General features: G+C 49.6%; 3 protein-coding genes across 9 annotated transcripts; 1 reads left to right on the forward strand and 2 right to left on the reverse strand.

The window, feature by feature from the left end:
* Positions 1-847: 847 nt before the first annotated feature.
* gpx4a (glutathione peroxidase 4a) lies at positions 848-5,106 on the reverse strand. 3 transcript variants are annotated; one of them, XM_084676454.1, is made up of 7 exons: positions 4,948-5,106; positions 3,023-3,117; positions 2,744-2,888; positions 2,040-2,191; positions 1,892-1,916; positions 1,689-1,748; positions 848-1,280 (listed from the first exon to the last, which is right to left on the reverse strand). In XM_084676454.1, the coding sequence occupies exons 1-7, from the start codon at positions 5,059-5,061 to the stop codon at positions 1,248-1,250; spliced, it is 624 nt and encodes a 207-aa protein (XP_084532580.1). In that variant the 5' UTR covers positions 5,062-5,106; the 3' UTR covers positions 848-1,247. The 3 variants fall into 3 exon arrangements, with proteins under 3 accessions (XP_084532580.1, XP_084532579.1, XP_084532581.1); XM_084676453.1 differs by having other exon boundaries at positions 4,924-5,090; XM_084676455.1 differs by lacking the exon at positions 4,948-5,106 and adding an exon at positions 3,487-3,623.
* Positions 5,107-5,437: 331 nt separating this feature from the next.
* On the forward strand, positions 5,438-8,040 carry polr2eb (RNA polymerase II, I and III subunit E, b). 3 transcript variants are annotated; one of them, XM_084676458.1, is made up of 8 exons: positions 5,438-5,616; positions 5,916-6,090; positions 6,234-6,349; positions 6,529-6,609; positions 6,729-6,787; positions 7,182-7,260; positions 7,601-7,695; positions 7,826-8,040. In XM_084676458.1, the coding sequence occupies exons 1-7, from the start codon at positions 5,560-5,562 to the stop codon at positions 7,664-7,666; spliced, it is 633 nt and encodes a 210-aa protein (XP_084532584.1). In that variant the 5' UTR covers positions 5,438-5,559; the 3' UTR covers positions 7,667-7,695; positions 7,826-8,040. The 3 variants fall into 3 exon arrangements, with proteins under 3 accessions (XP_084532584.1, XP_084532583.1, XP_084532582.1); XM_084676457.1 differs by having other exon boundaries at positions 7,830-8,040; XM_084676456.1 differs by having other exon boundaries at positions 5,440-5,616; positions 7,865-8,040.
* Positions 8,041-8,635: 595 nt separating this feature from the next.
* arhgap45b (Rho GTPase activating protein 45b) lies at positions 8,636-25,114 on the reverse strand. Of its 3 annotated transcripts, XM_084676444.1 has the most exons (23): positions 24,845-25,114; positions 22,797-23,199; positions 20,210-20,353; positions 19,967-20,051; positions 18,977-19,049; positions 16,881-16,950; positions 16,650-16,784; positions 16,244-16,305; positions 15,652-15,762; positions 15,428-15,508; positions 15,007-15,171; positions 14,164-14,301; positions 13,756-13,937; positions 13,445-13,563; positions 13,143-13,229; positions 12,821-12,922; positions 12,559-12,722; positions 12,001-12,189; positions 11,664-11,801; positions 11,037-11,305; positions 10,568-10,799; positions 10,000-10,105; positions 8,636-9,752 (listed from the first exon to the last, which is right to left on the reverse strand). In XM_084676444.1, exons 1-23 carry the CDS (start codon positions 25,112-25,114, stop codon positions 9,265-9,267), a joined length of 3,813 nt encoding a protein of 1,270 aa, XP_084532570.1. In that variant the 3' UTR covers positions 8,636-9,264. The 3 variants fall into 3 exon arrangements, with proteins under 3 accessions (XP_084532570.1, XP_084532569.1, XP_084532571.1); XM_084676443.1 differs by having other exon boundaries at positions 16,650-16,950; XM_084676445.1 differs by lacking the exon at positions 24,845-25,114 and adding an exon at positions 24,195-24,773 and having other exon boundaries at positions 16,650-16,950.
* Between the last annotated feature and the right edge of the window lie 1,015 nt (positions 25,115-26,129).

Here is a 26,129-nt window from a genome sequence, read left to right on the forward strand (position 1 = left end):
CAACCAAGTTATGAAGAGTAAATGGATATCCGTTACAGTCCTCTCATTCGTGCGGTTGTTATCGGCACGGCAGCAGGACTGCTCCTCACGGCTCAATTCACTAGCTGTGTTGAGCACTGAGCAGTTACAGCTTTCACACTTGCTGTTGTTATGCATTCAAGCTCCCTCCGTCTTGTTCAAGAGGTACTGCAGACGCCTGGCGGTTGCAAACTGATTGGACAGCATGTTTTATAATATTTTACTCATGCAAACAGATTTGTTTTATAAATCTAACATCCTTGCTTCTTTCAAATGTACAAATAATTTAAGGTGGAATTGGCCATTGTACTGCCTATTTAAATCGTTTATTATATTGCATTACATTGGATATTACCCCTGGCAGTTATGGCAGACAGACAGGCGTTCATAGTGTATGAAAGCACAATATCTTATTATAACCTCCATGCACAATATGACCTGATGTAAGCTTTCCTCAGCCAGACTCACTGATCAGACATAACATAAGATAGGGTATCATGTGAGATAGTGTACCTTAAATTATTTAACGATACATTTTTAAACCTATGAAGCCAATTTATGACATTGGAAACATATTTACTTAAATTACCCTGCTTGGTACACAAAGCCCATTTGAAGGGACTCAATAGATATACTGGATGTACTTTTACTCAAACGACCAATAGAGGGCAGTGCAGCCAAGAAAAATGTTCTCAACCTTGCATACAAATACAGTTTTCGGCAGCAGAGATTCGTAGGTTCTGTTGATAGAATCCCTGTAATTTGATATAAGGAAACCTTAATTACCCTCTCATCGCATGCTGTAACAAACATTCTTGCACAAAATCCATCCATCTGAAAGATAATGTTTATTGAAAGTTAATTCCTTTACACTCACACTTGGCAAATTGTTTAAAACAGCTCAAAAGTATGGGTAGTTTGGATGCGGTTTAGACAGTTTAGATGCAGTTTTGACATTCTGTGGTGGTGGTGATTGGGTTGGAGGGGCATTGAGTTCAAGGGGGCTATCCAGCAAACTGATCTGGTATAAGGTGGGTGTTTTCCCAGTAATGGTTGCACGCCGTTTTTCATCAGGTCTGTCCTATCCGTCAAACGGGTTTGCAGACAGACCGTCACTGGTCTGGGAAGTGTACCCACCCACACCTCTTTGTCCGCCAGAGAGGGAAAATGAGTGAGGGGAGGCAGAAATGGAGGATTAGCAGACAATGCATCCGCGACTCAGGAAAAGATTACAAGTAGTTTGGAAGATCCTTCTCTACCACCTGCAATAAAAAGAATAAAGAATTTCTGCACATACATCCCTCATTCAGTATCTGGAGTCCAATCTGTGGTTCTGGGTTTATGGAGGCTCTTGCTATGTATGACCTTTATATGAACTTCACCACTTTCACAAGTCCCCCCCCCCCATACTCAGCAGTCCTCTCATGTGCCCCAAGCAATTTACAGTAATCGTTCCTGTCGGCTTCACTGACTGTGAGGAGATAAGACGGCTTCCAGCAAGCCTCAGAGGGATCAATAGTGCTGCCTTCTAGGAACCAAATGCCAGAGGGGCAGAGGGGCTCATCAATCTGTGGCCGAGGTTGCAGTTGGTTATAGTTCAGGAGAACCGCAACTGGATGTCAGAGAGCCAATCATATTCCTATCAGTGTGTGTGTGCGGGTCATGCTTACGCTAGGATCATTCATCGGAGAATATCTCTTCACGACCTGCCCCTCTTTGTTGATAAGGAACTACAAAAGGCAGAGAGAAGGGTCAGACAAGGACCACATACCAGTCACTGCATAATGCTTCATTGATTTACCATACTGAGAAAATCTGAAAATATCAGACTTGATCACGTCTTCTGAGTCTGTGTGAAGGTGAGAACACAAACCTTGGTGAAATTCCACTTGATGGAACTAAAAAAGGAAGAAAATTAAATGGATAATTAGAATCTAGAGGATTTAAAACCCCAAACGACTCCTAAACTCTTGTTGAACTTTAGTTTTAGCAATCCCACCCAGCTTGCACCGGCTACTCACTTTCCCATGAAGCCTTTTCCATTCGGCTGCTCCTTCAGCCACTTCCACAAGGGGTGGGCATTGTCCCCGTTCACGTCAATCTTACTGAACATGTCAAACTCAGCGTGGTAGGACTTGGCAAACTCCTTAATCTGAGCCTCTGTCCCCGGTTCCTTCAGTAACAAACAGAAGATATCAGCTGCGTGTCAGCTCTGTTATGATACAGTATATCAACGCTACGCACGCCTACAGTTTCTGAAGCTAACCTTGAGATTCCGTGACCCTCTTCTTAAAAGGGGCTCATTCTCGACTTGAAAGTGAGGCCATTATCATCCTGAGTTTTACAACCAAACAGATAACCAGCCTTCAAAAGTCTCTCAAAAATGTGCACTGTCCTAACATGTAAATCCTCTGCATGTGTACTGTAGGTGAGTGTCCCTGAGCTCGGTCGCTCGGCGAGCGGATGTCACATTACATTTACATTCAGTCATTTAGCAGACGCTCTTATCCAGAGCGACTAACAGTAAGTACAGGGACATTCCCCCAAGGCAAGTAGGGTGAAGTGCCTTGCCCAAGGACACAGCGTCATAAGGTGAAGTGCTTGACCAAGGACACAGCTTCATTTTGGAACTTCCGGAAATTGAACCGGCAACCTACTGATTAACAGCCCGATTCCCTAACCGCTCAGCCATCTAACCCCCCTCTCAGTGGGAGAGGTGACCTACCTGCCTGCCGAACTGGTTGGAGGGGAAGCCCAGGATCCGTAAACCTTTCTCAGCGTACTTAGCGTGCATCTCCGCAAGCTGAGAGTAGTTTACTGGGGTTTTACCTCATTTAGAGGCGACGTTTGTGATGATGACGACGTTGCCTCTGCACAACCACGAACACACACAAGGTGAAAAAACAAGTCATGACTATACAGTATGTTGATAGGTCTGTGGTGAGGACAATGGCAACAGAAAAGGAGAAATATGTCACAGTCTTTTCATATCTAGCAAACTCACCTGTATTTTTCGAGGGACACCTCATTGCCATCGATATCCTTGGCAGAGAATTCATAGATAGATGTGGCATTCTGCCAGCTCTCTGTCGGTAAAGACTGAGAGAAAAAGAGAGAAAATATTTTTTAAGAGAATAGGTTACGACTACAAGTAAGGATAGGTTTCCAGGACGACCTAATGTGACTAATATCCGGCATTCTCAGTTGCTCCTGGTTGACAAAAAAAATGCTTTCCACACGCAAATGGCTCTTCTTGTTGAAGGCAAATCGCTGAAGGAAAATAACTGTCTGTACGTTCCACATGACAATTCAAAAGCTCCTAGAAACATAACTGCTTCAAGTGAAGGTTTTTCCCAAAACCCAAAATAAGTAAAAAATAAAACATAAGTAGCCAACACAAACAAATTACCATCTGTGCTGTCAAAGCCGTTTAAGACACATCTGAAGACCCCTCCCTGTCGTTCTTACCATAGTCTGCAGTAGGAGAGAGAGGAGGACAGAGGACCCTAAAAGACCCATGTCTGCCTCTTAGTAAAGTCCACTAAATAGAGTTGGCTGTACCACCCTGCACCTGACACTGAGAAACTGTGAGCTGTGGTGCACCTTTTGTATGAAGCTCTGCAGATCATTGACGGAGAGAAGATATTAACTATTTTTTTGCTGACTTCTGGCACACGGTGAAATCTGATCACGTACAGATAGCTCTCGTAACAGCACCAACATACACTGTTAGGAAACAGCTGAGTAGCCAGGGTAAAGGTAAAGATAATCTCTTACTCAATCTAGGCAGAACTGATTAGAAGAATTAAGGACTTGTGCTGCTGTGGCAGTTGGAACAACTGATGTTACGACACAGTGCAAATGAACATAAAGGTCATTAAAAAAAACTGTGTCTGCAATTGACAACTATAACAAAGTAGCTTCATCAAATCATTCTGATAATTTATCTATTCTGATTTTTAAAAAATCAACTAAAATGTAACGTCATGACACCAGAACAACAGCAGTCCATTCACATGACCCTTAACAAAGGCCTCGCACAAAAATACCCTAATCAGCGTACAACCCCAGAGAACAGTATCCCAGCTACCACATGACGTTGCGGCAACGTCACAAAACAACGTAAATGTGTTAGCTGGGATGCTGCCAGTCACAATCTCTGTTCGGCCAAGAGATTAAATACACCACCATTAATAGGTTTGTTTTCCAGTTTAAACTCTGTATCATCAATTGCACATTGTGATCAGGTAAAACATTTGGTGGAATGATACATGTATGTGGATATGGTATAAGTAGCAGCATAAATAGACCTTCATTAGATTTACATAGTTGTGCCAAAGTCTTACATAACGAGCTACATGGATCTGCTTTACGGGAGATTATTTCAACATTTCTTGTGAAAGGAATTTATGTACCCTTTACCACATATAAACTGTTTTTTTTTTTTTGTAGAAGCATGAATAAAAAGCACATTCTGAGTTCATTCTGACTCCCACATAGCCTACAGTACCAAATACCGAGTATACTAACAGAGTTCACAGAATGACGAAGCAGTTTCCTTTCTACTGTCAGAATCGCCTGCTGGTGCTAATAGATAGAGGTGAACATGCAACAACAGAATGTTGTATGACATACAAAACCATAAAGCGCAGCATAGGCCACATCTGGTCATCAACACAAGGCCATGCCATTTTAGATGGTATTATCACATCCGGCCAGCACACAAAAACAAACTCCAGTCTAGGATGTTCCCTATAAATACATCAGTGATAATTCAAATTATCAAAACGTTAGTTGTACTATACTAGTTCAATTAACTAGAGCTTAAATACTTTTCTGTAAATCGTCCGTAAGTCGAAATATTAATAAGAGATACAGTGCCTATAGCCAATATTTTTTGATTACCGTGGCCGTTAAAAAATACACTACCATCGCCAGTAGGATTCCACTGCTCGCCAATCCCGCAGCTATCAAAACACAATGAAGTTGCCTCATTTTGTTAAAACGAGGGCAAATATAACAGTTACACCGCCCAATCCGCATGAATTTGTTGTGAAACGCAGGAGCAGGGGTTGAAGGGGCGTGTCATGTAGAATAATCAGTTTTCCGTGTTTAAACGCCTTAAGTCATTACTGCTTTTAGACACACAAATGTGTATAGGGATTTTAGTATGCATTGGGATTTAGATGTACATCTCAGTGCGTTGATATAGGCCTTGTTTTTTGCTGTTAATTGTTTTACATTTACAAAAAAAACTAACATCAGACCAGCACTGTAGTTCAGAGGCTCACAGAAACACGTATTTGTATTTCATTCACACTGATCGGAATGGTTGATACACATCTAAATAACAACAATAGCTTTGGTTGGTTTTAATACAAAAAGTTAAAAAAAGACAGCTGGAAGCAAGCGCCCTTCTGTGACGTCATCAATGTGCGTCGAATAACAATTCAACGTGAGGCAGAGCATCTGAAGTTAGCATCTTGAATTATTCAACCTATTTATTGTCTATAGTTTATTTGTTAAACATAATATTAAGCTATGGATGACGAAGAGGAAACATATAGGTTATGGAAAATTAGAAAAACCATCATGCAGGTGGGTTATATTACCTGTGTTTTGTAAACATCCATTCAAAGTGTTCTTCATACTATCTCGGTGTCGCTAGCTTATTGATCTTTAGGTCTTATTACATTGAATTAGCTCGAATTAACTATTATTTTATAATTGTTTGTTACAGTCCAATAAAAGCAATATATAGACTAAGACGTTGCTGTAAATGTGCTAAGTTAAATGTAGGTAGCCCATCCTCGAAAATTTGAGAAATCTCCAGCAGAAAGTTATCCGAGAATCAAACTATCTGTGCTCTTCATGACAAGTTTTTGCATGTTCAACAGTTGTGTCATGACCGAGGTTACCTGGTGACCCAGGATGAGTTAGACCAGACCTTGGATGAGTTCAAGAGCCAGTTCGGGGACAAGCCGAGCGAGGGTCGCCCCAGACGAACGGATCTCACCGTGCTCGTGGCACACAACGACGACCCCACAGACCAGATGTTTGTTTTCTTTCCCGGTAAGCTGATGAACGATCTCACCAAATAACGCTACTAACAATATCCCAAATAAAGCCGTTATTAAACACTTCCTGACTATGACATTCAGACCCGAACCTGTTCAAGGTGTCACACAGTAATAAAATAACCCCCGTCCCCTCAGAGGAGCCCAAGGTTGGAATCAAGACCATTAAGATGTACTGTCAGAGGATGCAGGAAGAAAACATTACGCGCGCCATCATTGTAGTTCAGATGGGCATGACGCCATCCGCTAAGCAGGTACGTGAATTAGCAAAACACTCGGTCCAACTCCTGTTGACTAACATACCATAGGGGTTGCCATCATTAGAAGCCATCTGCTACCGTTTCTTTGCAGTGCCAAAACAACAAATGATTTTTTTGCAGCAATTGTGGATTGTGACTTAAAAAGGATGAATTTATTTCTGGGTTTATTTCAGTCTCTAGTTGACATGGCCCCCAAATATATCTTGGAACAGTTTCTACAGCAGGAGCTCCTAATCAACATCACAGAGCACGAGGTCTGGGCTCACAAACACATTCAGATCTTTGTCTCTTCTCGCAAAACGCTGATATAAGCGATCTGTGTCACAGTCTGTCTTGATGTAATTATTGTAATCTTGTGATTTTCTTTTCACAGTTGGTTCCTGAACACATCGTCATGACAAAAGAGGAACTGTCTGAACTTCTGACACGATAGTATCCTTCCACTCCATGCCTTGCTGATGTCTAACAATTAATCATACATGTACCATGAACATCTACTGCAATGCTCTGTTTAGTTTCACTTCTTAAACTGCACTGAGCATGTAGTTAAACAAATTACAGTTAAACAACATGAACCTCGAAAGTGCCCAGAGTGTACCTGGAGGAAAGCGAGCAACAATAATATAATTCACAGCGAGCACAAGTAGTTACAGCTAACCAACAAGTGCAACAAGTCCCTTAATAAGCGTCATTGTGATCCTGGGTAAATAAACGTAACATCTGATCCAACAAATCGTTCCTAAGTACCGTTGTACTCCCATGTGGCTTGATGAGAAGCGTTAAAGTGCTACTGCCTGTTGGTTGTCCTTCACTTGTGTTCCTGCAGCAAGCTGAAGGAGAGCCAACTGCCCAGGATCCAGGCAGGCGACCCCGTGGCTCGTTACTTCGGCCTCAAAAGAGGCCAGGTACTGGACACGCGTCCTCTGTTTAACTGCAATTGATCCCTTTAGTTGCTACATTTAGTCATTTAGCAGACGCACTTATCCATAGCGACTTGCAGTAAGTACAGGGACATTCACCCCCCCCCCCCACACACTTCATTAGTTGTTTTTTACACCAGGCAATTTCACTTATTTGTGATAGATGGAAAAGTCCAGATTTTAAGATGTTTAAACAAACCAGTAGCTAAATTTGATTGGCCAAGCTCTACCAACCAATGAGATCAATATGTAAACCCAATCAAAAGCTCCCTCTGCTGACAGATATACACAATATATTTAAGGTTGTTTTCCATTGCTGTGGCAGGTTGTAAAGATTATCAGGCCCAGTGAAACGGCAGGACGTTACATCACCTACAGGCTGGTCCAGTGACTGCTACTGGAAGGACTACTGATAACAAGGTAGGACAAACTAAAACAATTGAGATTAGATTTTTTCTTACTGCAACACCTCACATCACAAGTCTATTAACATTCAGTGACAGTTTCTGTCTATGTTTCGTTCCATTTGACTAACTCTGTTGCTATGGAGGTAGGTACAACGTCAACTCGTGCTGCACTGTTCCCCCAGGTATGGCGCGACACCTTTCAGAGGGAATGGAGGAATCTGTGAAACCTGTGTCATAGCCAATAGAGCCATTGGATGATTTCATGATTGGCTGTTTTCCATCTCCAGTTTAATCCTTCTTTAGTTACTTTTCTTTGTGAACTTTTTAAATTTTGTGTAATAAACTGACCTGAATTTTTTTTACTTTGTTTAGTTAATTTTTGTTAAGCAGAAACAAGTTTCTTACATCACATCCGTTGTGAAACTAATTTGACAGCATGAAAGATAACCTAGCCACCGAAGGGAAGTAAACATGTACGTACCAATAACTGATAGAAGCCAAGTCTGTAGTCCAATGCAACACCATTCTGCCAAGTAACATGTTTTGAGAGAAACATTTCTGCATGAGCTTACCTTCTTTTTCCTGAAGAAAGCCATGGTTGTTTTCCACTGCTTGTAGGTCACAGCCACAAATTTAGCAATAAACCTTGTAATCTATTGCCCTTTTTTCATGGCCCCGTAGTTCAACTCACGGTGTTCCCTGCTTGTTTTGTACACGAGTTGAGCAACCAGTGACTTTGCATGGTTATCATGGGGAAAGGCCTGGTAGATGCGTGCATCCATTGATCTAAACAACCAGTTGTTTTTCCACCTGCGTGTATTCAAATACAACCTTATAATAACTAATAATTAACCGACCAGTGACTTTGCATGCATCCATTGTTCTAAACAAGTTGTTTCCCCACCTTTGTGTGTTCATACACAACCTTCTAAATAAACCAGACAGTAATTCAATCATTTCAATAGGATGCTTACCCTTTTAATTCTTATAATTACTTGAAAATTTGTATTTAGCACATGACATACAAAACCAGGCAACAGTGACGGAAACAAATCAATAAAATCCCCTTTGGATACAACTTTTAGTTTTAGTGCCGAAATAAAACCAGCAGCACTTTAACCGACATCTGCTTAGAATGTATTGCTTACGTCCATCTGACACACCAAACTTCACTAAGCATTAATTCAAGCTTTTAGGAGCAATGTGTAAGATATGTTTTAAAATGGGACATAGAAATAAAACCAATTTAAATGTTTAAAAAACAGCAGACCCATAAGCATAGAAGTTGGCACAATCAGCAAAGAAACCTTATCGCTTCCAACATCCACATCTAATTAAAAGCTATTAAGACTTGACACATTCAGTACTAATGTACTATACATTACAAGATACACCTTTCTCGGATCGTTTGGAACAGTTGGTAATCCAGGACTCATTATGGATGCAAAATATCTAAACATCTGCTGTTTTGAACTAAACGCCAGATGAAACTGCTCATAAGCAACTCTCCCCTCCTCACTTTTTTGTTGTTGTCGCAATGCATGACTGTATTCCCAACTGAACACGACTTGGGTGCACTTGTTTAAACAAACTCTGCCTCCCCATCCCTGCTCCTACTCAGGGGGAGCTTACCAACACACAGGTGAGGCAGCGGGCGCCCTGCCACGCCCAGCACACAGTTGTTGTTGTTGTTGTTGGACTGGTTCATGTCAAGCTCTGCCATGGAGGCGCTCAGCTCCAGGTGCTGCTCGGAGACCTCCAGGTCTGGGGGCTCTGTATCCGGAGGGGCGGGGGGGTCACCGTCTTGGACTCCTTCTCTCTCCTGGCTCTCATCCGAGTCCTGGATTTGCTCTGGGTCCTGGTCCTGGTCGACCAAGGGAAAGGAATGCCCAGACAGATCCAGACTGTCTCGGCAGCTCAGCTGGTCGTCGTCGGTGCTGACCTCGCTCTCCTGCTTGACCAGCCTTGCTGGACGCTGCTCCGAGAGGGATGTCCTCTGACCGGACTCGTCCAGCTCCCAGACAGAGTCCTCCAGCTGCTCGCTCGAGCCGAGGGAGCCCGGGGAACTGCCTGGAGGAGGAGGAGGAAGAGGAGGAGGAAGAGGAGGAGGAGGAAGAGGAGGACATCAGCAACACATCCAACACTCAGACGACATGTGTGGATTCTCCTGTGTCTGACTACAGCAATGCCTTGTGTTTCAGTCTACTCACTCACTGAAAGTACCATGTATCTAAACTTGAGGGTGTAACTGAGGACACCGTGTGTGGTGAGGGCGAGGGAGAACGTGTAACAGAAGCAGGTTCTATACTCGTCGTACCGCATCCCTCGTCTATCTTGTCAGAGTCCATTCTGCCCATCTCCTCGCCGCCGTCCTGTTCCTCCACCTCTGCAGCGTCCGGGCTGCTCGCTCCCTCCGCGCCGCTCTGATCCAGCAGGGCGCCAAACAGCGACAAAACAGGGTTAACGCGTGCGCACGGACGTGTTGCTGAGGTAAAATAGTAAAAACTGACTGGCTTTTAGATACTTTGGGTGAACACACGGAAAGCTACGAGTCGATGCTTTCATGTACAGAGCGGTAAAGAGTACAGGATGACTGCAAAGTACATTATACGACAAAGCAATGATGCGTGTGATGTCATCATGAACATGTTTTGGGAGGAGGGTCTTAGTTCTAGTTTCCTGCTCACACACATTTACATTTAGTCATTTAGCAGACGCTCTTATCCAGAGCGACTTACAGAAAGGACAGGGACATTCCCCCCCGAGGCAAGTAGGGTGAAGTGCCTTGCCAAAGGACACATCGTCATTTAGCATGGCCAGGAATCGAACCGGCAACCTTCTGGTTAATAGCCTGATTCCCCTAACCACTCAGCCATCTGACCCACCTGTGGGGGGGAAGTGGAGGACTGACGGGCGGAGGTCCTGGAGGACTTGGACTGGAAGATGGAGGTGTAGAAGACGATGAGGGCCTCCACGATGCGCGCCTGGTGGGGGTAGTCCACCAGGGAGGACAGGGACACGGTGGCGCCGGTGGGGCGAGGCCGCATCAGAGACGGGCCGAACACGATGCCCAGGTTACTGGGGCTCATCTTGTTGTCCTGCTCCAACTCGGCAATCCTGAACAGGGAGAGAGGGGAGAGAGAGAGGGGGAGAGAGAGAGGGGAGGGGAGAGAGGGAAGAGAGGGAGAGATGGATGGAGAAGAACAGAGGGAAAAAAAGAGTGGGAGAAAGGGGGATAGAGATGGAGGGAGAGAAAGGACACATTTCCTTTGAACCAGACAAAGCATGCCTCTATTCTGTCACAGAGGGCAGCATGTGCACTGGGCTCCTCTTGTAAAGCACGTGGCCGCTGACCTGCGGAGGTGGCGTGTGATGTAACGCAGCGTGGAGATGTTATTCTTGGGCAGTCCACTCAGCAGCTCCCTTAGCTTGTCCACCAGGACCAGGACGTCTGGGGCTGTGTCCGGGCCCCGGTCCACCAGCTCTGGGCCCCTGCCCGCCCCGTGGACCCCTGCCCCAGCCTCCTCCGCCTCAGGGCCCCCCTCCTCCTCTGTGTGCAGGCTGTCCTTGGCCAGCCCCATCAGGCTGTGGTACAGGCGGAACTGCATGATGGGCTCTGGGAGCTGGGGAAGGAAGAGGAGAGAGCACACGCTCGTATCGTGCTGTCAATTAAAACTGGATGTGTGTCTGTCTGTGTGTCTGTCTGTGTGTCTGTCTGTGTGTCTGTCTGTGTGTCTGTCTGTGTGTCTGTCTGTCTGTCTGTGTGTCTGTCTGTCTGTCTGTCTGTCTGTGTGTGTGTCTGTCTGTCTGTCTGTCTGTCTGTCTGTCTGTCTGTCTGTCTGTCTGTCTGTCTGTCTGTCTGTGTGTCTGTCTGTCTGTGTGTCTGTCTGTCTGTGTGTCTGTCTGTCTGTGTGTCTGTCTGTCTGTGTGTCTGTCTGTCTGTGTGTCTGTCTGTCTGTGTGTCTGTCTGTGTCTGTGCACCTGTCTGAGGTAGAGCTTGAGCACGTTGCTGATGTCGTGTGGGGAGCACTGGGACAGCTCCACCAGCTCCTTGCCGTTCTCAAACGCCTGACACAGCTTCTCAACACGAGTCTTGACCCCGTTCACCCTGTAGATGCCCTGGGGAGGCAGGGAGGGGGAGGAGGGGGAGTTAAGGAGGAGTAGGAGAGGAATGAAGAGAAACATTCCAAAAAAGAGTAAATTATAAGCTCACTCCAAATCTCCCTCACTCCTTTGCCATCTGTCTCTGTCTCTCTCTCCACCTCTCTCCCTCCCTCTCCCTCTGCCCCCCCCCTCTCTCTCTCCACCTCTTTCTCACCTTCATCCGCAGTGCCCTCCTCTCTATCTCTGAGATGCACTTGGTGATGATGAAGGGGATGCCATCGCTGCTGTCCCCGGCCACCTGGGAGAAGTCCCTGCCGAACAGCTGCAGTTTGCCCTGCAGTTTCTTATGGCCACACTGGATGGCCAGGGTCTCCAGGCAACGCTTGTGACACGCCAGGAAACACTGTTGGGGGGGGGGGGTAATACAGGAAGTAGTGATTTTTCCTCTGATTAAAAGAGTTGGCCTGTGCAGGCCCTTAAGTCAGTGCCATAGTAAGTTGTGTGAAACAAGAAAAGAATATTAGAGAAAAGGTTCCACACTTCATATAGTTACGTCATTCTTTATGGGTTTGAAAGAACTATTCAGGGTTCCAAAGGATACCGATCACAGTTTATTGTTTAATGTTGGTGTGAAAGAGGAACACTGCCTTGGACAGATCTGGAGACATTGGTCTGGGGAAGTGCAGTATGTACACAGGGAGGGTAAGAACAACAGAACAAGTACAGACGGAACCTTCCGGAAGATTCCGGAACCATCCGGAACCTTCCTCACCTCCTCACACTCGGCTCCCTGGAAGTACACGTAGCTGTCGCACTCCCGACACTTGGCCGGGGTCCGCAGCTTCCGCATGCGGTGGGTCTGGGCCGCCTTGGACAGGCCCACGTTCCTGAAGGGGCCTGTGGGAGCCACCAGCTCAGGCTCCATCCCGTTGATGTCTGAGGGGGGAGGGGGAGGAGGAGGAGGCAGAGGTCATGAACAGACACAGGGCAGGGACGAGGTGTGACGGGCTGGCCTGGGAGAGCTCGGGCCTCACTTGGGGTCTCGAAGGAGGCCACGTTCCCGTCCTTCTCGTCCGCGTCCTCATTGGACGACATGGTGCCTGTGGAGGAGGTGCGCGCCATCTTGCTGATGTCAACTGAAACACACACACACACACAATACACACACACACCGACAAATCAGTCAACACACCAGCTAAAACGTCCTTCTTATCCTGAGAGAAAAGGCGTAGTCCTGTTCTTCTATAAATATGTTAACTACTGCTCAGGCCATTCACTATGGTTGATACCAGTTTTTTTAGGAAGCGGTGCTATATGGGCAACAGGTACGTTGACCAGTTGGCATGCTGTGGTTACCTGTGCTGGAGGTGGGGGACTCCAAGCCTCCCTCTCCTCCCCCGCTGTCATCACTGACCGTAGAGCCCCACGACTTGTGGCCCTTCCCTGGACAACACACACACACACACACACACACAGTTAGCCAAGCCATGTACAGGTGAAACACTGTCTATATCGGGCAATGGAGAGGCCATACAGTAGCATAAAAAAAACATATAGGCCAGTTGAGGCAATACATTTGTGTACCCAATCCAAATCATTATATTTAATTTTTTCTCAAAACATACAAACACTGCTACTAGTGTTAGGGCTATACATACGCTTCCTGTCCTCGGAGCTGGTTCCATCTGAGGGGCGGGGCTCCGTGGTGCTAGCGGAACTCTCCGCGGTGCTCTGCTGGTCCGTGTTGAAGCTGTCATGACGTCCCCTAGATGAGTGCCTGGACGGTGCCGTCAAACAACACGTTAAGAGCGTCAGCCCAACCTAAACCTAACCCAAGCAGACTCCGGAAAGACGACTTGGTAAGGCGATAAATCGTCGTCAACAGTCATCGTCGCAATAATATTCTGTCGACTTCTGAAAGGTCGGTCGTGGCGGGGGCTTACTGGCGTTCCTTGCTAGAGGGACTTACTGGCTGGAGTATGGCTCAAACTGGTAGCTGACTTCACGCTGTTCGGGGAGCTGGAGGTCTTTGACGTGGGCAGCGTACTGCTGGCCTGGGTCGTACTGCTTGCTGCTCTCACACAGGGTCTGGTAGTGCACCGGCAGGACCACCGTCTGGGCGTGCATGGTCTGGTAGTAGGAGATGGTCACCTGGAAGAGACACGGGACGAGAGACACAGAGAGGGAGAGAGAGAGAGAGAGAGAGAGAGAGAGAGAGAGAGAGAGAGTGTGAAAGAGAGAGAGAGAGAGTCAGAGGATAAAAGAGAGCGAGAGAGAAAGATGGAGTGTAGATTCGACTTGCATATGGTGTAGTGTGTGTGTGTGTGTAGGCCCCTCCCGTGTGTCCACGTGTGTGTGTGCGTGTGTGTGTACTGACCGAGCGCAGGGTCTGGTCGCTCTGCTTGATGACTTCCTGCAGCTGCCTGAGCACTGTCACCTTAGTGTGCTCCAACTCCTGCTGCTGGGTGGTGGCGTCTGCAACACAAGTCCTGTAGGTGGCCTCGGCTTCCTCCGCCTGCACACACACACACACACACATTACACACACACACACATTACACACACATTACACACACACACACACACATTACACACAGAAACACACTGCTTCAAAAAGACTGCTCTAAAGATGTATATCTATGGTTATCTAATTATTGGCTGTGGCCTGCCTTGTTGTAGAAACAAGATCGGATCCGTTCAAACTGATAACGGCATCCAGGGTGTGATGTGATCTTTTTTGATCAGGGTCATCTCAACCTCTACCTTTGCCTATGTGACAGAACCATCACAATGTAACGGGTATGTAACGGACGTGGTCTTGCAAGCTCTGTCAGAGGTATCTGGCCAATGTTAACCCCCACGGGGAGTTGAACCTACCACCTCTCGACTTCCAAGCGCAACCACTACCAATTACGCCAAAGAAAAGCTAGCAGATTTCACGCGGGTGGCCCATTAAATACCTGAGGAGTGGTTACAACAACACAACACGATGCAAAGGGGATTACATGAATACACTGGAGATAGAGCCAGCCAACAGCACCAGATGTCATGAATGAGATAGTGGAGAGGAAGTCAGGAAGTCAAATTCTAAGAAACAAGAGTGTTTGACGGAGCTGGTGCCAAGGTGAACCAGACAGCAGGGAAGCCAGTGCAGCTGGCGGGTTGGAACGAACAAGTCGAAAGTGAAGCATTCTGGGAGTTGTTGGCGGTGAGGTGGAACCTTGTTGCGGGCCTCTTCCTCCACGCGCCTCTTCTTGTCCAGAGACTTGCCGGTGGATCCCCCTCCCTCCTCCTCCGCTCTGCTGGCGGCTGCTCTGACCTGGTACTCCTCATAGCGAGCTGTGTACGCGTGCTTGGCTTTACGCAGGTTCGCCTCACACTCCATCTGCACACACACACACACACACACAGAGTCAGTCAGCCGTTGTTGAATTAAAGACAGGGGTTACTTAATTAGACAATCCAACAGACAGTGTGCTACATTCTGATGTATGGGACTGTGCTACAAAGAGGAGGGCAGAAGTGAACTCAAGGAACTTCCTGTTTAGAGCAGAAAGAAGAGGGCGAGAGACACACCGTGAAAGACAGTAGTGTCAGAGAGAGTGTATGAGATAGAGAGAGATACAGAAATAAGGTATCACCAGTTTCCTCTTGGCTCGGTGCCACTGCTCCTTGATCTCCTTGCGCCTCTTCTCATGATCGTACTTGCGCTGCATGAGAGGCTACACACACACACACACACACACACACCTGGGTTAGGAGGGGAGTGTGTGTGAGGTGTGGAGGGTACAGGAGGGTGAAGGGGCGTGTGTTTGAGGTGTGGAGGGTACAGGAGGGTGAAGGGGCGTGTGTGTGAGGTGTGGACCTGCATGAAGGTCTTAGTGTGCAGGAGGTTGGCAGCCTGCTGAAGACCAGTGCTCTGTTCCAGGTCCTGTTCCAGAGCGGGGGAGTAGATGGAGAACAGGGGCATGTGGGGCTGTGGAGGAGGAGAGGGGAGGAGGAGAGGAGAGGGGGATGGAGGAGGAGAGGGGAGAGCGAGGGGGGAGGGGGAGAGGAATGGTGGAGGAGAGGAGGGGAGGAGAGGGGAGAGGGAGGGGGATGGAGGAGGAGAGGGGAGAGGGAAGGGAGGAGGAGAGGAGGAGGATGAAAGAGGAGGGGAGGAGGAGAGGAGAGGGATGGAGGAGGAGAGGAGGAGAGGAGAGGGGAGAGGGAGGGGGATAGAGGAGGAGAGGGGAGAGGGAGGGGGATGGAGGAGGAGAGGGGAGAAGGAGGGGAGAGGAGAGAGGAGGAGAAGAGGTGAGGGAGTGAAGGAGGAGAAGAGAGAGGGAGGGAAAAGATAAAGAGGAGAAAGGGATTGGTGGAGGAGGAAAAGAAGAGATAAGTAGGATGAGAAACTTGAAAAAGGTACAGTACCAAAAGGCAGATGAGCCAATCAGAAGCCTGGCGGTATGGCGTACCTGGGTGATGCTGTGTTTGCAGGACTGGTACAGTCTCAGGAGGCCCTTGCCAAACTCCACCTCTGCAGGGTTACAGACAGACAAGGTGGGTGACACACCCATACACCCATACAGCTGAACTGTAAAGGAGAACTGAGGGACGGAGATAGCTCAGTGGAAGGGAGTAGGCCTGAGGAGGGGTTACCCCCCTGTATATTACAGTCTGGCCATTTATAAAGCAATACAGCGATGCTGGTGATGTATGTGACTGTGATCCTTATGTAAAGCAAGTTTCATCTCCACATCAGTCTTTCACACTGAGAACACAGGGGGAACTGATTTCTCCCTGGAGGCCTGAGGCTGAGGCCAGCTGATGGAGGATGGGATGGGATGGAGACTGAAGACGGTGTTTGGACCGGGCACCTACCCAGGGACGTCCTCCTCTCCACGTAGGTCATCAGGTCCTTCATGTACTTGGAGATGGTCTTGGCGTAGAGCAGAGCAGAGTCCACACCTCCCTCGCTACGCTGCAGCACAATGTCCACCTCCTCCGCTCTCATGGCTACACACGCACACACGCACACACACAAACACACACACCATGAGGACCAAAAGAGTGTGTCGGACAGGAGATCCAGAGATGAAGGTGGTCTCATACCCAGGTTGTGGAAGTCTGTCCTGAAGTAGTTCCCTTCAGAGCCTGCGCCCGCATACAAGTTCTCCAGAGACTGCAGGGCGACACAGGCAACGGTTAGAAACACAACCACCCATCACATCATCACGTCAACACTAAGGCGACCAAGGGGCTGTGCGACCATGACCTCACACGATTGGTGAAAAGCTTAGCCAGTGAAATCACTCTGAGGGGACTCGTTTTAGTTACGAAGCTTCCTCTCCAATTGTTATATCGGGCCTCTTTAAATAAGGCCAAGCAGTGTTGTAATGTCAGGGGACTGGTAGTCTACAAGGCACAGTGCTTTATAGAGTTGAAACTACTAGGTGAGAGGAGTTAGACCAGTAAACTGGAAGCTGTTGTGCATGCTGCAGCAGTGAGTGGCCTGGAAGGAGCAGATATCTGGCGTTTCAGAAGCCGCATGCGTGGAACACAGTGATAAATACACACTGTGTCAATGCCAGGAAGCTGGTAGTACTGGCCTGCAAACATCCGCTGTGAGAACTGAGAACCATCACACATCTTCTGACTGCGACACACGCGGGCTCATTTGCATGCACACACGCAGTAACACACAGTGTGCTGTCACCTTGTTGCACACTACGTCCCTTGATACCCAGGCCCCTTGGACCCCCCCCCTCCACACTCACTCACCCTGTTCCTCCCCCCCCCACACTCACCCTGTTCCTCCCCCCCCACACACTCACCCTGTTCCTCCCCCCCCACACACTCACCCTGCTCCTCCTCCCCCCCACACTCACCCTGCTCCTCCCCCCCCCCCCCACACTCACCCTGTTCCTCCCCCCCCACACTCACCCTGCTCCTCCTCCCCCCCCACACTCACCCTGCTCCTCCCCCCCCCCCCACACTCACCCTGTTCCTCCCCCCCCACACTCACCCTGCTCCTCCCCCCCCCCACACTCACCCTGCTCCTCCTCCCCCCACACTCACCCTGCTCCTCCCCCCCCCACACTCACCCTGCTCCTCCCCCCCCCCACACTCACCCTGCTCCTCCCCCCCCCCCACACTCACCCTGCTCCTCCCCCCCCCCACACTCACCCTGCTCCTCCCCCCCCCCCACACTCACCCTGCTCCTCCCCCCCCCCACACTCACCCTGTTCCTCCCCCCCCACACTCACCCTGCTCCTCCCCCCCCCACACTCACCCTGCTCCTCCCCCCCCACACTCACCCTGCTCCTCCCCCCCCCACACTCACCCTGCTCCTCCTCACCCCCCACACTCACCCTGCTCCTCCCCCCCCCACACTCACCCTGCTCCTCCCCCCCCCCACACTCACCCTGCTCCTCCTCACCCCCCACACTCACCCTGCTCCTCCCCCCCCCACACTCACCCTGCTCCTCCCCCCCCCCCACACTCACCCTGCTCCTCCTCCCCCCACACTCACCCTGCTCCTCCTCCCCCCACACTCACCCTGCTCCTCCCCCCCCCCCACACTCACCCTGCTCCTCCCCCCCCCCCACACTCACCCTGCTCCTCCTCCCCCCACACTCACCCTGCTCCTCCCCCCCCCCCACACTCACCCTGCTCCTCCCCCCCCCCCACACTCACCCTGCTCCTCCTCACCCCCCACACTCACCCTGCTCCTCCCCCCCCCCCCACACTCACCCTGCTCCTCCCCCCCCCACACTCACCCTGCTCCTCCCCCCCCCCACACTCACCCTGCTCCTCCTCACCCCCCACACTCACCCTGCTCCTCCTCCCCCCACACTCACCCTGCTCCTCCTCACCCCCCACACTCACCCTGCTCCTCCCCCCCCCCACACTCACCCTGCTCCCCCCCCCCCCACACTCACCCTGCTCCTCCTCACCCCCCACACTCACCCTGCTCCTCCTCCCCCCACACTCACCCTGCTCCTCCTCCCCCCACACTCACCCTGCTCCTCCCCCCCCCCCACACTCACCCTGCTCCTCCTCCCCCCACACTCACCCTGCTCCTCCTCCCCCCACACTCACCCTGCTCCTCCCCCCCCCCACACTCACCCTGCTCCTCCTCCCCCCACACTCACCCTGCTCCTCCTCCCCCCACACACTCACCCTGCTCCTCCTCCCCCCACACTCACCCTGCTCCTCTCTGTGGGCAGCTGGGACAGCAGGGTGCTGCTGTCCACCTCTCCCATCAGCAGCTCCGAGACGCTGGAGAGAGAGAACACACCTTAACACCAGCCGTTTCACACTCACACACAAACACACACACACAGGAACCTATGTACACACACGGAGGGGTCTACAAACACACACACACACACACACACACAGGGACTTCAACGGAAAGCAGTTTCAGAGGCGACTGGCGTTAGTGTCGATAAACAGCGAGTAAGAGATGGAGGGTAGAGAAGGGCCAGGAAGTGGCAGTGCCAAGCTCAGCCTGAGACACTTCCTCTTTGTGGCCTGTCTGATAGCAGAACCTGAAGAGGCACTGTGCTGTGGAACCACCCAGCTCAGACGCCATGTCAGTGTTCATATTATGCTGAAAGATTCATCTGAAAGTTTGCCTTTTTTGAGATTTGGTGTCATAGTTAGTAGCCTTTTCCTTTAGAGGGGTTATCGAAAATGAGCAAGAGAAAGAAATGTATATCCTGACAAGCTCCGGTAAATGAAATTATATTATATCATCTATTTATAACATAATTTTTTACAAAAAGCATGTGTGTTCTCTAATCAGGGAAAATACTGTTGAATCTGTTCCAACAGCAGACAGCAAATGGTGGCTTCTCTGGTTTTGTATTCTACAGACAAGAATGAAAAACCACTTCCTGTTTTTTGGCAGAGCCTCATGCAAATTGTGTCATTGTGTTTTCCTCCTAGATCCACTTCTCACTTCTCAACAACCTTTACTGAGTTGCACAGCTCTAGAGTGTACTAGTGCCACGTAAAACCCTGTGACAGGAAGGAGTGTGGAAATTGTAGCTTTGACGCATAATGGCAGCAGAACAGTGCACAGACAGGGAGTGTGTGAGGGAGTGGGTGAGGGGTAGTAGGTGAGGGAGGGGGTGAGGGGGTAAGGGGGGGTAGTAGGTGAGGGAGGGGGGGGGTGAAGGCCAGATATTCACTTGCTACTGAAGGCCACAGCGATGGTCTCGATGGCCTTCTCAAAGTCATTCTTTTCCGACTCGTTAGACACTTCATAGTGGAATCCTGAAATAGACCACATGAACCCACGTCATTCATGACATGAACCTATGTGATTCATCACTGATCCTCGTCAAAAAACTGAATTCATCAGTCACAGACACTTTAAGTTCCAAAGCCCTCACAGTCCCAGGCTTCCAATTGGTCCGTCTAGTCTTACTGACCTTTGACCTTGGAGATGAGTTTTCCTGCGGCAGTGAGGATTTCCACGGTGTTGAGGAGGGGGTAGGTGTTGATCACCTGGCGCAGGATCCTCAGGACCTCCCCCAGGCACACGTGGGCCAGGGGACGCCGGTTCTCCTGCTTGCCTGCGGGCAGACAGACAGACAGACAGAGACACAGACAGACAGACACACAGACAGACAGACAGACAGACACACAGACAGGCAGACAGACAGAGACACGGACAGACAGAGACACAGACACAGACAGGCAGACAGAAAGAGACACAGACAGGCAGACAGACAGACAGACAGACAGACAGGCAGACAGACAAAGACACAGGCAGACAGACAGGGTTGACAGGCAGACAGACATGCAGGCAGATGGGCAGACAAACATGCAGGCAGACAGACATGCAGGCAGGACAGAAAGACAGACAAAACACAGGTAAACGTGCAGAAAGACAAGAGACAGAGATCAGAATCCATTGTGACCGATGACAGACGACATCCGCAGTAAAAGGCTTACGTGACTCCAGGCTTTCTCAGTGCGCCTGACTGGAGGTCTGGCCTCTGGTCAAGACGTGACAACAACAGAGACACAATGAAGGACCACTGATCACACAGATCTAACATTCTTCAGAGGATGGGCAGACAGACAGGTAGTCAGGCAGACAGGAAAACAGCCGCAGACTTTGGGCCCTGGGTTCACAGGGAGACAGCCGCAGGCTGTCCAACTTCCCCCCTCCCCCCAGACACACGAGGGCCAGCGAAACCCCCCTCACACAAAATAAAAACGACACCCGATTCGTCCACATCCTGCCGTAGTGTTCTGTGACAGCGTGGTTTAAATCTGTTTCGATTTGCGGTTCCTGAACTACTCCTCAGCTCTAAGTCTGATCACCCCGCCCCCCCGCCCTCCCTCCCACCCAAGAACAGGCGAGTTGTGATCTCGGTCGTTCACTCAGGAGAGAAGTCACAGAGAAGCAGAGGAGATCCGGGCTGGAAGCTGACTCCGACCAGGGGAGAGCCCAGGTACAGACCTCCACTCTGGGTCTGGAGAGGGGGTGATGATGATGGCGGTGAGAAGGGACTGGGGGGGGGGGGGGGGTGCGTATTGATGACATCACAGGTCACAGGTCAGACTGATGCAGCCGTCTTTCTGAGCAGGAAGTGGAGGAGACTGTCAGAGGCTATCCATCTCTGCTTCCTGTTTAGATTGCCCTGGCGGGGCTCTGGCTGGGCGCGTCGCGGGCTCTGGGACAGAAGATAAGGAGGAACCACCTTCTCTCTGGCTCAGGAGCCCAGAAACAAGCCTGAGTCTGGGGAGGGGCCCGTCTCTGAAACAGGCGTGCTTCCCCTCGATCCCAGAAACTGTAAAAACCTGCACAAAGTCTTGTGAATAGAGATCAGGCTTGTCTATAATGGATAACCACACCACAAAGGGGGGGGGGGGGGAGAAATATCTCTCTGTATATCCCCGGAAGAGAAAGCTAAATCGCCAAGGCGACCGAGCAGGGCCCAGACTGACTAAAAAGGCATCCATGTCGGGTTGGAGCAGAGGAGGCGTTGCGCCATTTTGCAAGGAGGAAGAAAGCGTGTCAGACGCAGCCGTAAACAAGCAGCTGACTTCCTGCTCGGGGCTGGTCTGTGACCGCTTGTGGTCTGCACTGCTCCGGGGAGCGGAAACTCACGGCGCTCAGTCGAGAGAGAGAGAGAGGAAGCTTGGAGTCGCTTGTGCAAAAAAAGGAAGAAAAAAAAAAACGCCCCACCCTTCCCCCTCCCACACAGGATCACGTGGTGAGCAGGGGAGTAAGGGAGGGGTGTGTGTGTGTGTGTGTGTGTGTGTTGGGGGTATTGTTTTAGCTAACGTGAGGATCATCAAGTAGGAGGATTCAGAGGCTCCAGAACTTAGAAAACAACATGTCTGAGAAGAACAATGGTGGATTGTCACCACGACGACCCAAACAGGACCAACACCCACAACAAAGACACACCAATTAAAAGGACGTATCTGCTTGTTTCCACCAGTGCAACAGTAAGCACCATCCAGCAGACTAACATCCCCCACTACCCTTCTTAAAGCTTCTGGTGACAGCAGGCCATTCCTCAAAGACCTCTTTCCCTTGGGAACCATTAGTACCTAATGAGTATCTAAATACTCTGTTACCCAGGGTCTTAAGTCCAGTGGACACATTACTTTAGCCATTAGGCATGTCATATTTATTCACTTAAACTCAACTTCTATTTCCTTTGGGATTAACAAACCGAATTAAATGTGGGGTGGTGTGGTCGGACCCCAGCCCCCTGTCCTCCCTGTCCTCTCCCCCTCCAGCAGCCCCACCCAGCCCCCTCTCCTCTCTGATCGCTCCCCGTCCAGCAGCCCCACCCAGCCCCCTGTCCTCCCTGTCCTCTCCCCCTCCAGCAGCCCCACCCAGCCCCCTCTCCTCTCTGATCGATCCCCCTTCCAGCAGGCCCACCCAGCCCCCTGTCCTCCCTGTCCTCTCACCCTCCAGCAGGTCCACCCGGTCCCCTGTCCTCCCTGCCCTCTCCCCCTCCAGCAGCCCCACCCGGCCCCCGGTCCACTCACCCTCCAGCAGCACCACGTCCTTCAGCTTCTCCACCGCCTCGGCGAAGCGAGCCACGTCCCTGAGCAGGGCAGGGATATCTTCCACCTCGATGGCCGTGCTGTCTGGACCCTCGGCCGGGAGGCCCGGGCTGGTCGCCCCCTTGGCCTGGGCCTTGGTGAACACCCAGGACTGGAGGGGGAAGCCGGCCGCGCTGGCGTGCCGGCTCAGGGCTGTGGGCCTCTTCAGGGTGGACACGGGGGAGGCCATGCCCACCCCTGTCATCCTGCCGTGCTGGGCGCTGGGGGTCCCGGGGCAGGACAGGGAGGGGTCCAGGGAGACACCAGACGGGAGGGCAAGGGTCGAGGAGGACGACAGGCTGGCGTCTATGCCGTCTCGACGGGGCATCTCCTGGAGAATGGAGAGCTGGGAGAGAGAGAGAGAGAGAGAGAGAGAGAGAGAGAGAGAGAGAGAGAGAGAGAGAGAGAGAGAGAGAGAGAGAGAGAGAGAGAGAGAGAGAGAGAGAGAGAGAGAGAGAGAGAGAGAGAGAGAGAGAGAGAGAGAGAGAGAGAGAGAGAGAGAGAGAGAGAGAGAGAGAGAGAGAGAGAGAGAGAGAGAGAGAGAGAGAGAGAGAGAGAGAGAGAGAGAGAGAGAGAGAGAGAGAGAGAGAGAGAGAGAGAGAGAGAGAGAGAGAGAGAGAGAGAGAGAGAGAGAGAGAGAGAGAGAGAGAGAGAGACTTGGTAAATCAAAGCAGCAATGTGATCGTCTGGTGTAACAGACTGGTATGTTTTGGTCAGGGATGACTTGGGTGTTGTTGGTAAACAGACAAATGCAGACTTTCACAAGTTCCTGTTTAGTGTTGCGAAACCCTTCCTTTCTTGGGCCTGCCACGCCCTGAGACGGCACTGGTACATGGGATGGATGTTGGCAGCTCGCCACGGTTACACAAAACAAACGTTCCAACTCAACATGTTCTAACAGAAACCCCTGCAAGGATTCCAATGTTCCCCTTTGTAAATCTGTACATCACAACTGCAAAACAAGAGGTCATATTAAAGTCCAACTAGAATGATTCAAAAAGTCTGAAGTCTATGATACTTGGCTATTTCTAGCAGAAACCCTCACGGTTCAGGACAAGGACTTGGCCAGGCTCTGGAGGGCAGTGAACCGGAGACTTGAGTGCCTGTCCCTTCGGTTACCCACCACACCTCACCAGGTGGAGGCGCCAGAGAGTCAAGGACCGCTGCAGCAGGTGCGAGTTAGACATCTGCCCCAGGAAATACCGTTTATGGAAAGGCAGTTTCAACATCCAACATCAGACCCAAACGCAAGCGGTTCAAGTGGTTTGTGCGTGGGAGTCAAAAAATGCAGATGAGTGACTCGAAGAGCTTGAGAAGATTAAAAAGTATTGTTGCACTCACCTGTTTGAGCAGGACATTCGGGCGGTTGGGTAAAATGTCCAGTTTGCTCTTAGATTTAGACCCGTCCTTCTTTACTCTCTGCCCCGTTGAATATGGGTTGTAGCTGGTTTTACCTCCACGTTTTAACATGCTCTCTATAGCGTGTGTTTTGCCCTCATCTAAAAAGTACAGTAAACTAACGGGACTACATACAGCACCTTAAAACCAACAGATATCGCCAACTGGAAAATCCGTCGTCATGCCAGTATCAATATACTTAATCAACATTTATGTGTCATTTAAATATAGAAAAAACGATTTAAAGGATGTTATTCTATTACATTTTCCTTCTGACTCATTTCGTCTTTCGCTGACATGTTGGATAGATTCAAAGCAAGTCGCTTCTTAATCTTACCCACAGTAGACGGCGTACGCACTTGTCTGTCTCATTATCATAACCGTTACAATAGGGGAACTTAACCTCTCTTTGTATCTGAACCCGTATATCAATCTCTCTCTTTCAGCGCCTCAGCTTTCCAATGTATTCAGTAAACGTCCCAGGTTACGCGTCAGCGGTACTGTCACATTATCGATCCTGTAGACAGCAGACGGACAGTGGACTAGGCAGCTTGAGAGTGACTGACAGGAGGAAACAGCGATGTGCTACTTACTGCTGAAGAGCCCTGTGGGCCAGGGCTTCCTGCTCGACTCTTCTTCGAGATGGATGGAGTCTTGATCAGTTCCCGTTTCTTCCTAGAGAACATCTTCAAAGTACCTTTGCCGTCCATCCCGACTTCTTTTTTCAGTTTAACCGACAGCCCCCCCACCCACCCCCCGAATCTCCACTTAGGTGCACGGCCACTTACGGACACTTCTCTGGCATCAAATCCAACATTCAAGCACGTTAACGGTCTCTCTCGCTTCCTCGTGTTGTCACACATTGAACGCGCAGGCTCACTGACAGCTCACCACAAACAGTCAGTGGAGCCGCCGCATCCGCTTGACTTTTTTTTCTGTCAAGGGAAGAGCCCCGCGTATAGATTGGAGCGCATCTCTAGTATTTACATGTGTTCGGTCAAAAGAGAAACGATTAAAACACGTTCTAACTGATATTTAGTCCAAATTATACTGCAACTACATTCAAACGATTTAAACTCAGAAACGGGATACACCGGCATGTTTTACTGCATGGGTGTATGGGCCAAGATACAATACACAGTTCTCAGTCGACAGCACTACGCACTAATCAAGCCAAAGCCACCGGTAGCACCTGTGTTTTGACCATGTGACGAACTCCTTAAGTCAACCCCGCCTATATCACCTTTAGATTGCTCCGAATATAAACTCTGTTTATATTCGGAGACTTGTCTCTACATTTTCATCTCACCTATCGTTGTCAGTCACCTCTTTTTTTCTTGATCTGATAAAATTAGGAAACATTTCGGAAACAGTGGCGTTTCTAGACACATTTTACTGGGGAGGGGGGCAGTGTTTAATCAGAGGGGCACATAAAAAAAACGGAAACAAATTATAATTAAACATGAAGTACTTTAAATTTGCTTTACATTGAAATCATACAAACAACTCTGGCTTTTCCTCTTCCAGCTCCTCAATACTTTGATAGTTTTCTCTCACTTTTTTATTTACTGGGGCAAAAATGTCTGCTTTGTCCCTTCCTCGTTTCATGATTACTAGAAGAAAAATAATTTGTTATTATATATTATTCAGTCTGCTCAGGGGGGCCACAGGGGGGGGGGGGCAGGGACATTTTTACAGGAGCACTGGCCCCTGTAGGCCCCCCACGAACAACCACCCCTGGATAAAGCAGAATGGATGAAAAAGGCAGCGTCAAGTTGCGCATGAACAACATGTTGGGTCAACCGTGTCATTTTTTGTTCAAAGATGTGTCCTAATTTTACTCATTTAGGATGGTTGCAGGGATAACTCACATTTTAA

This window comes from Hypomesus nipponensis, chromosome 16 (assembly GCF_054491055.1).
Source record: "Hypomesus nipponensis isolate SF chromosome 16, ASM5449105v1, whole genome shotgun sequence".
Lineage (NCBI taxonomy): Eukaryota > Metazoa > Chordata > Actinopteri > Osmeriformes > Osmeridae > Hypomesus > Hypomesus nipponensis.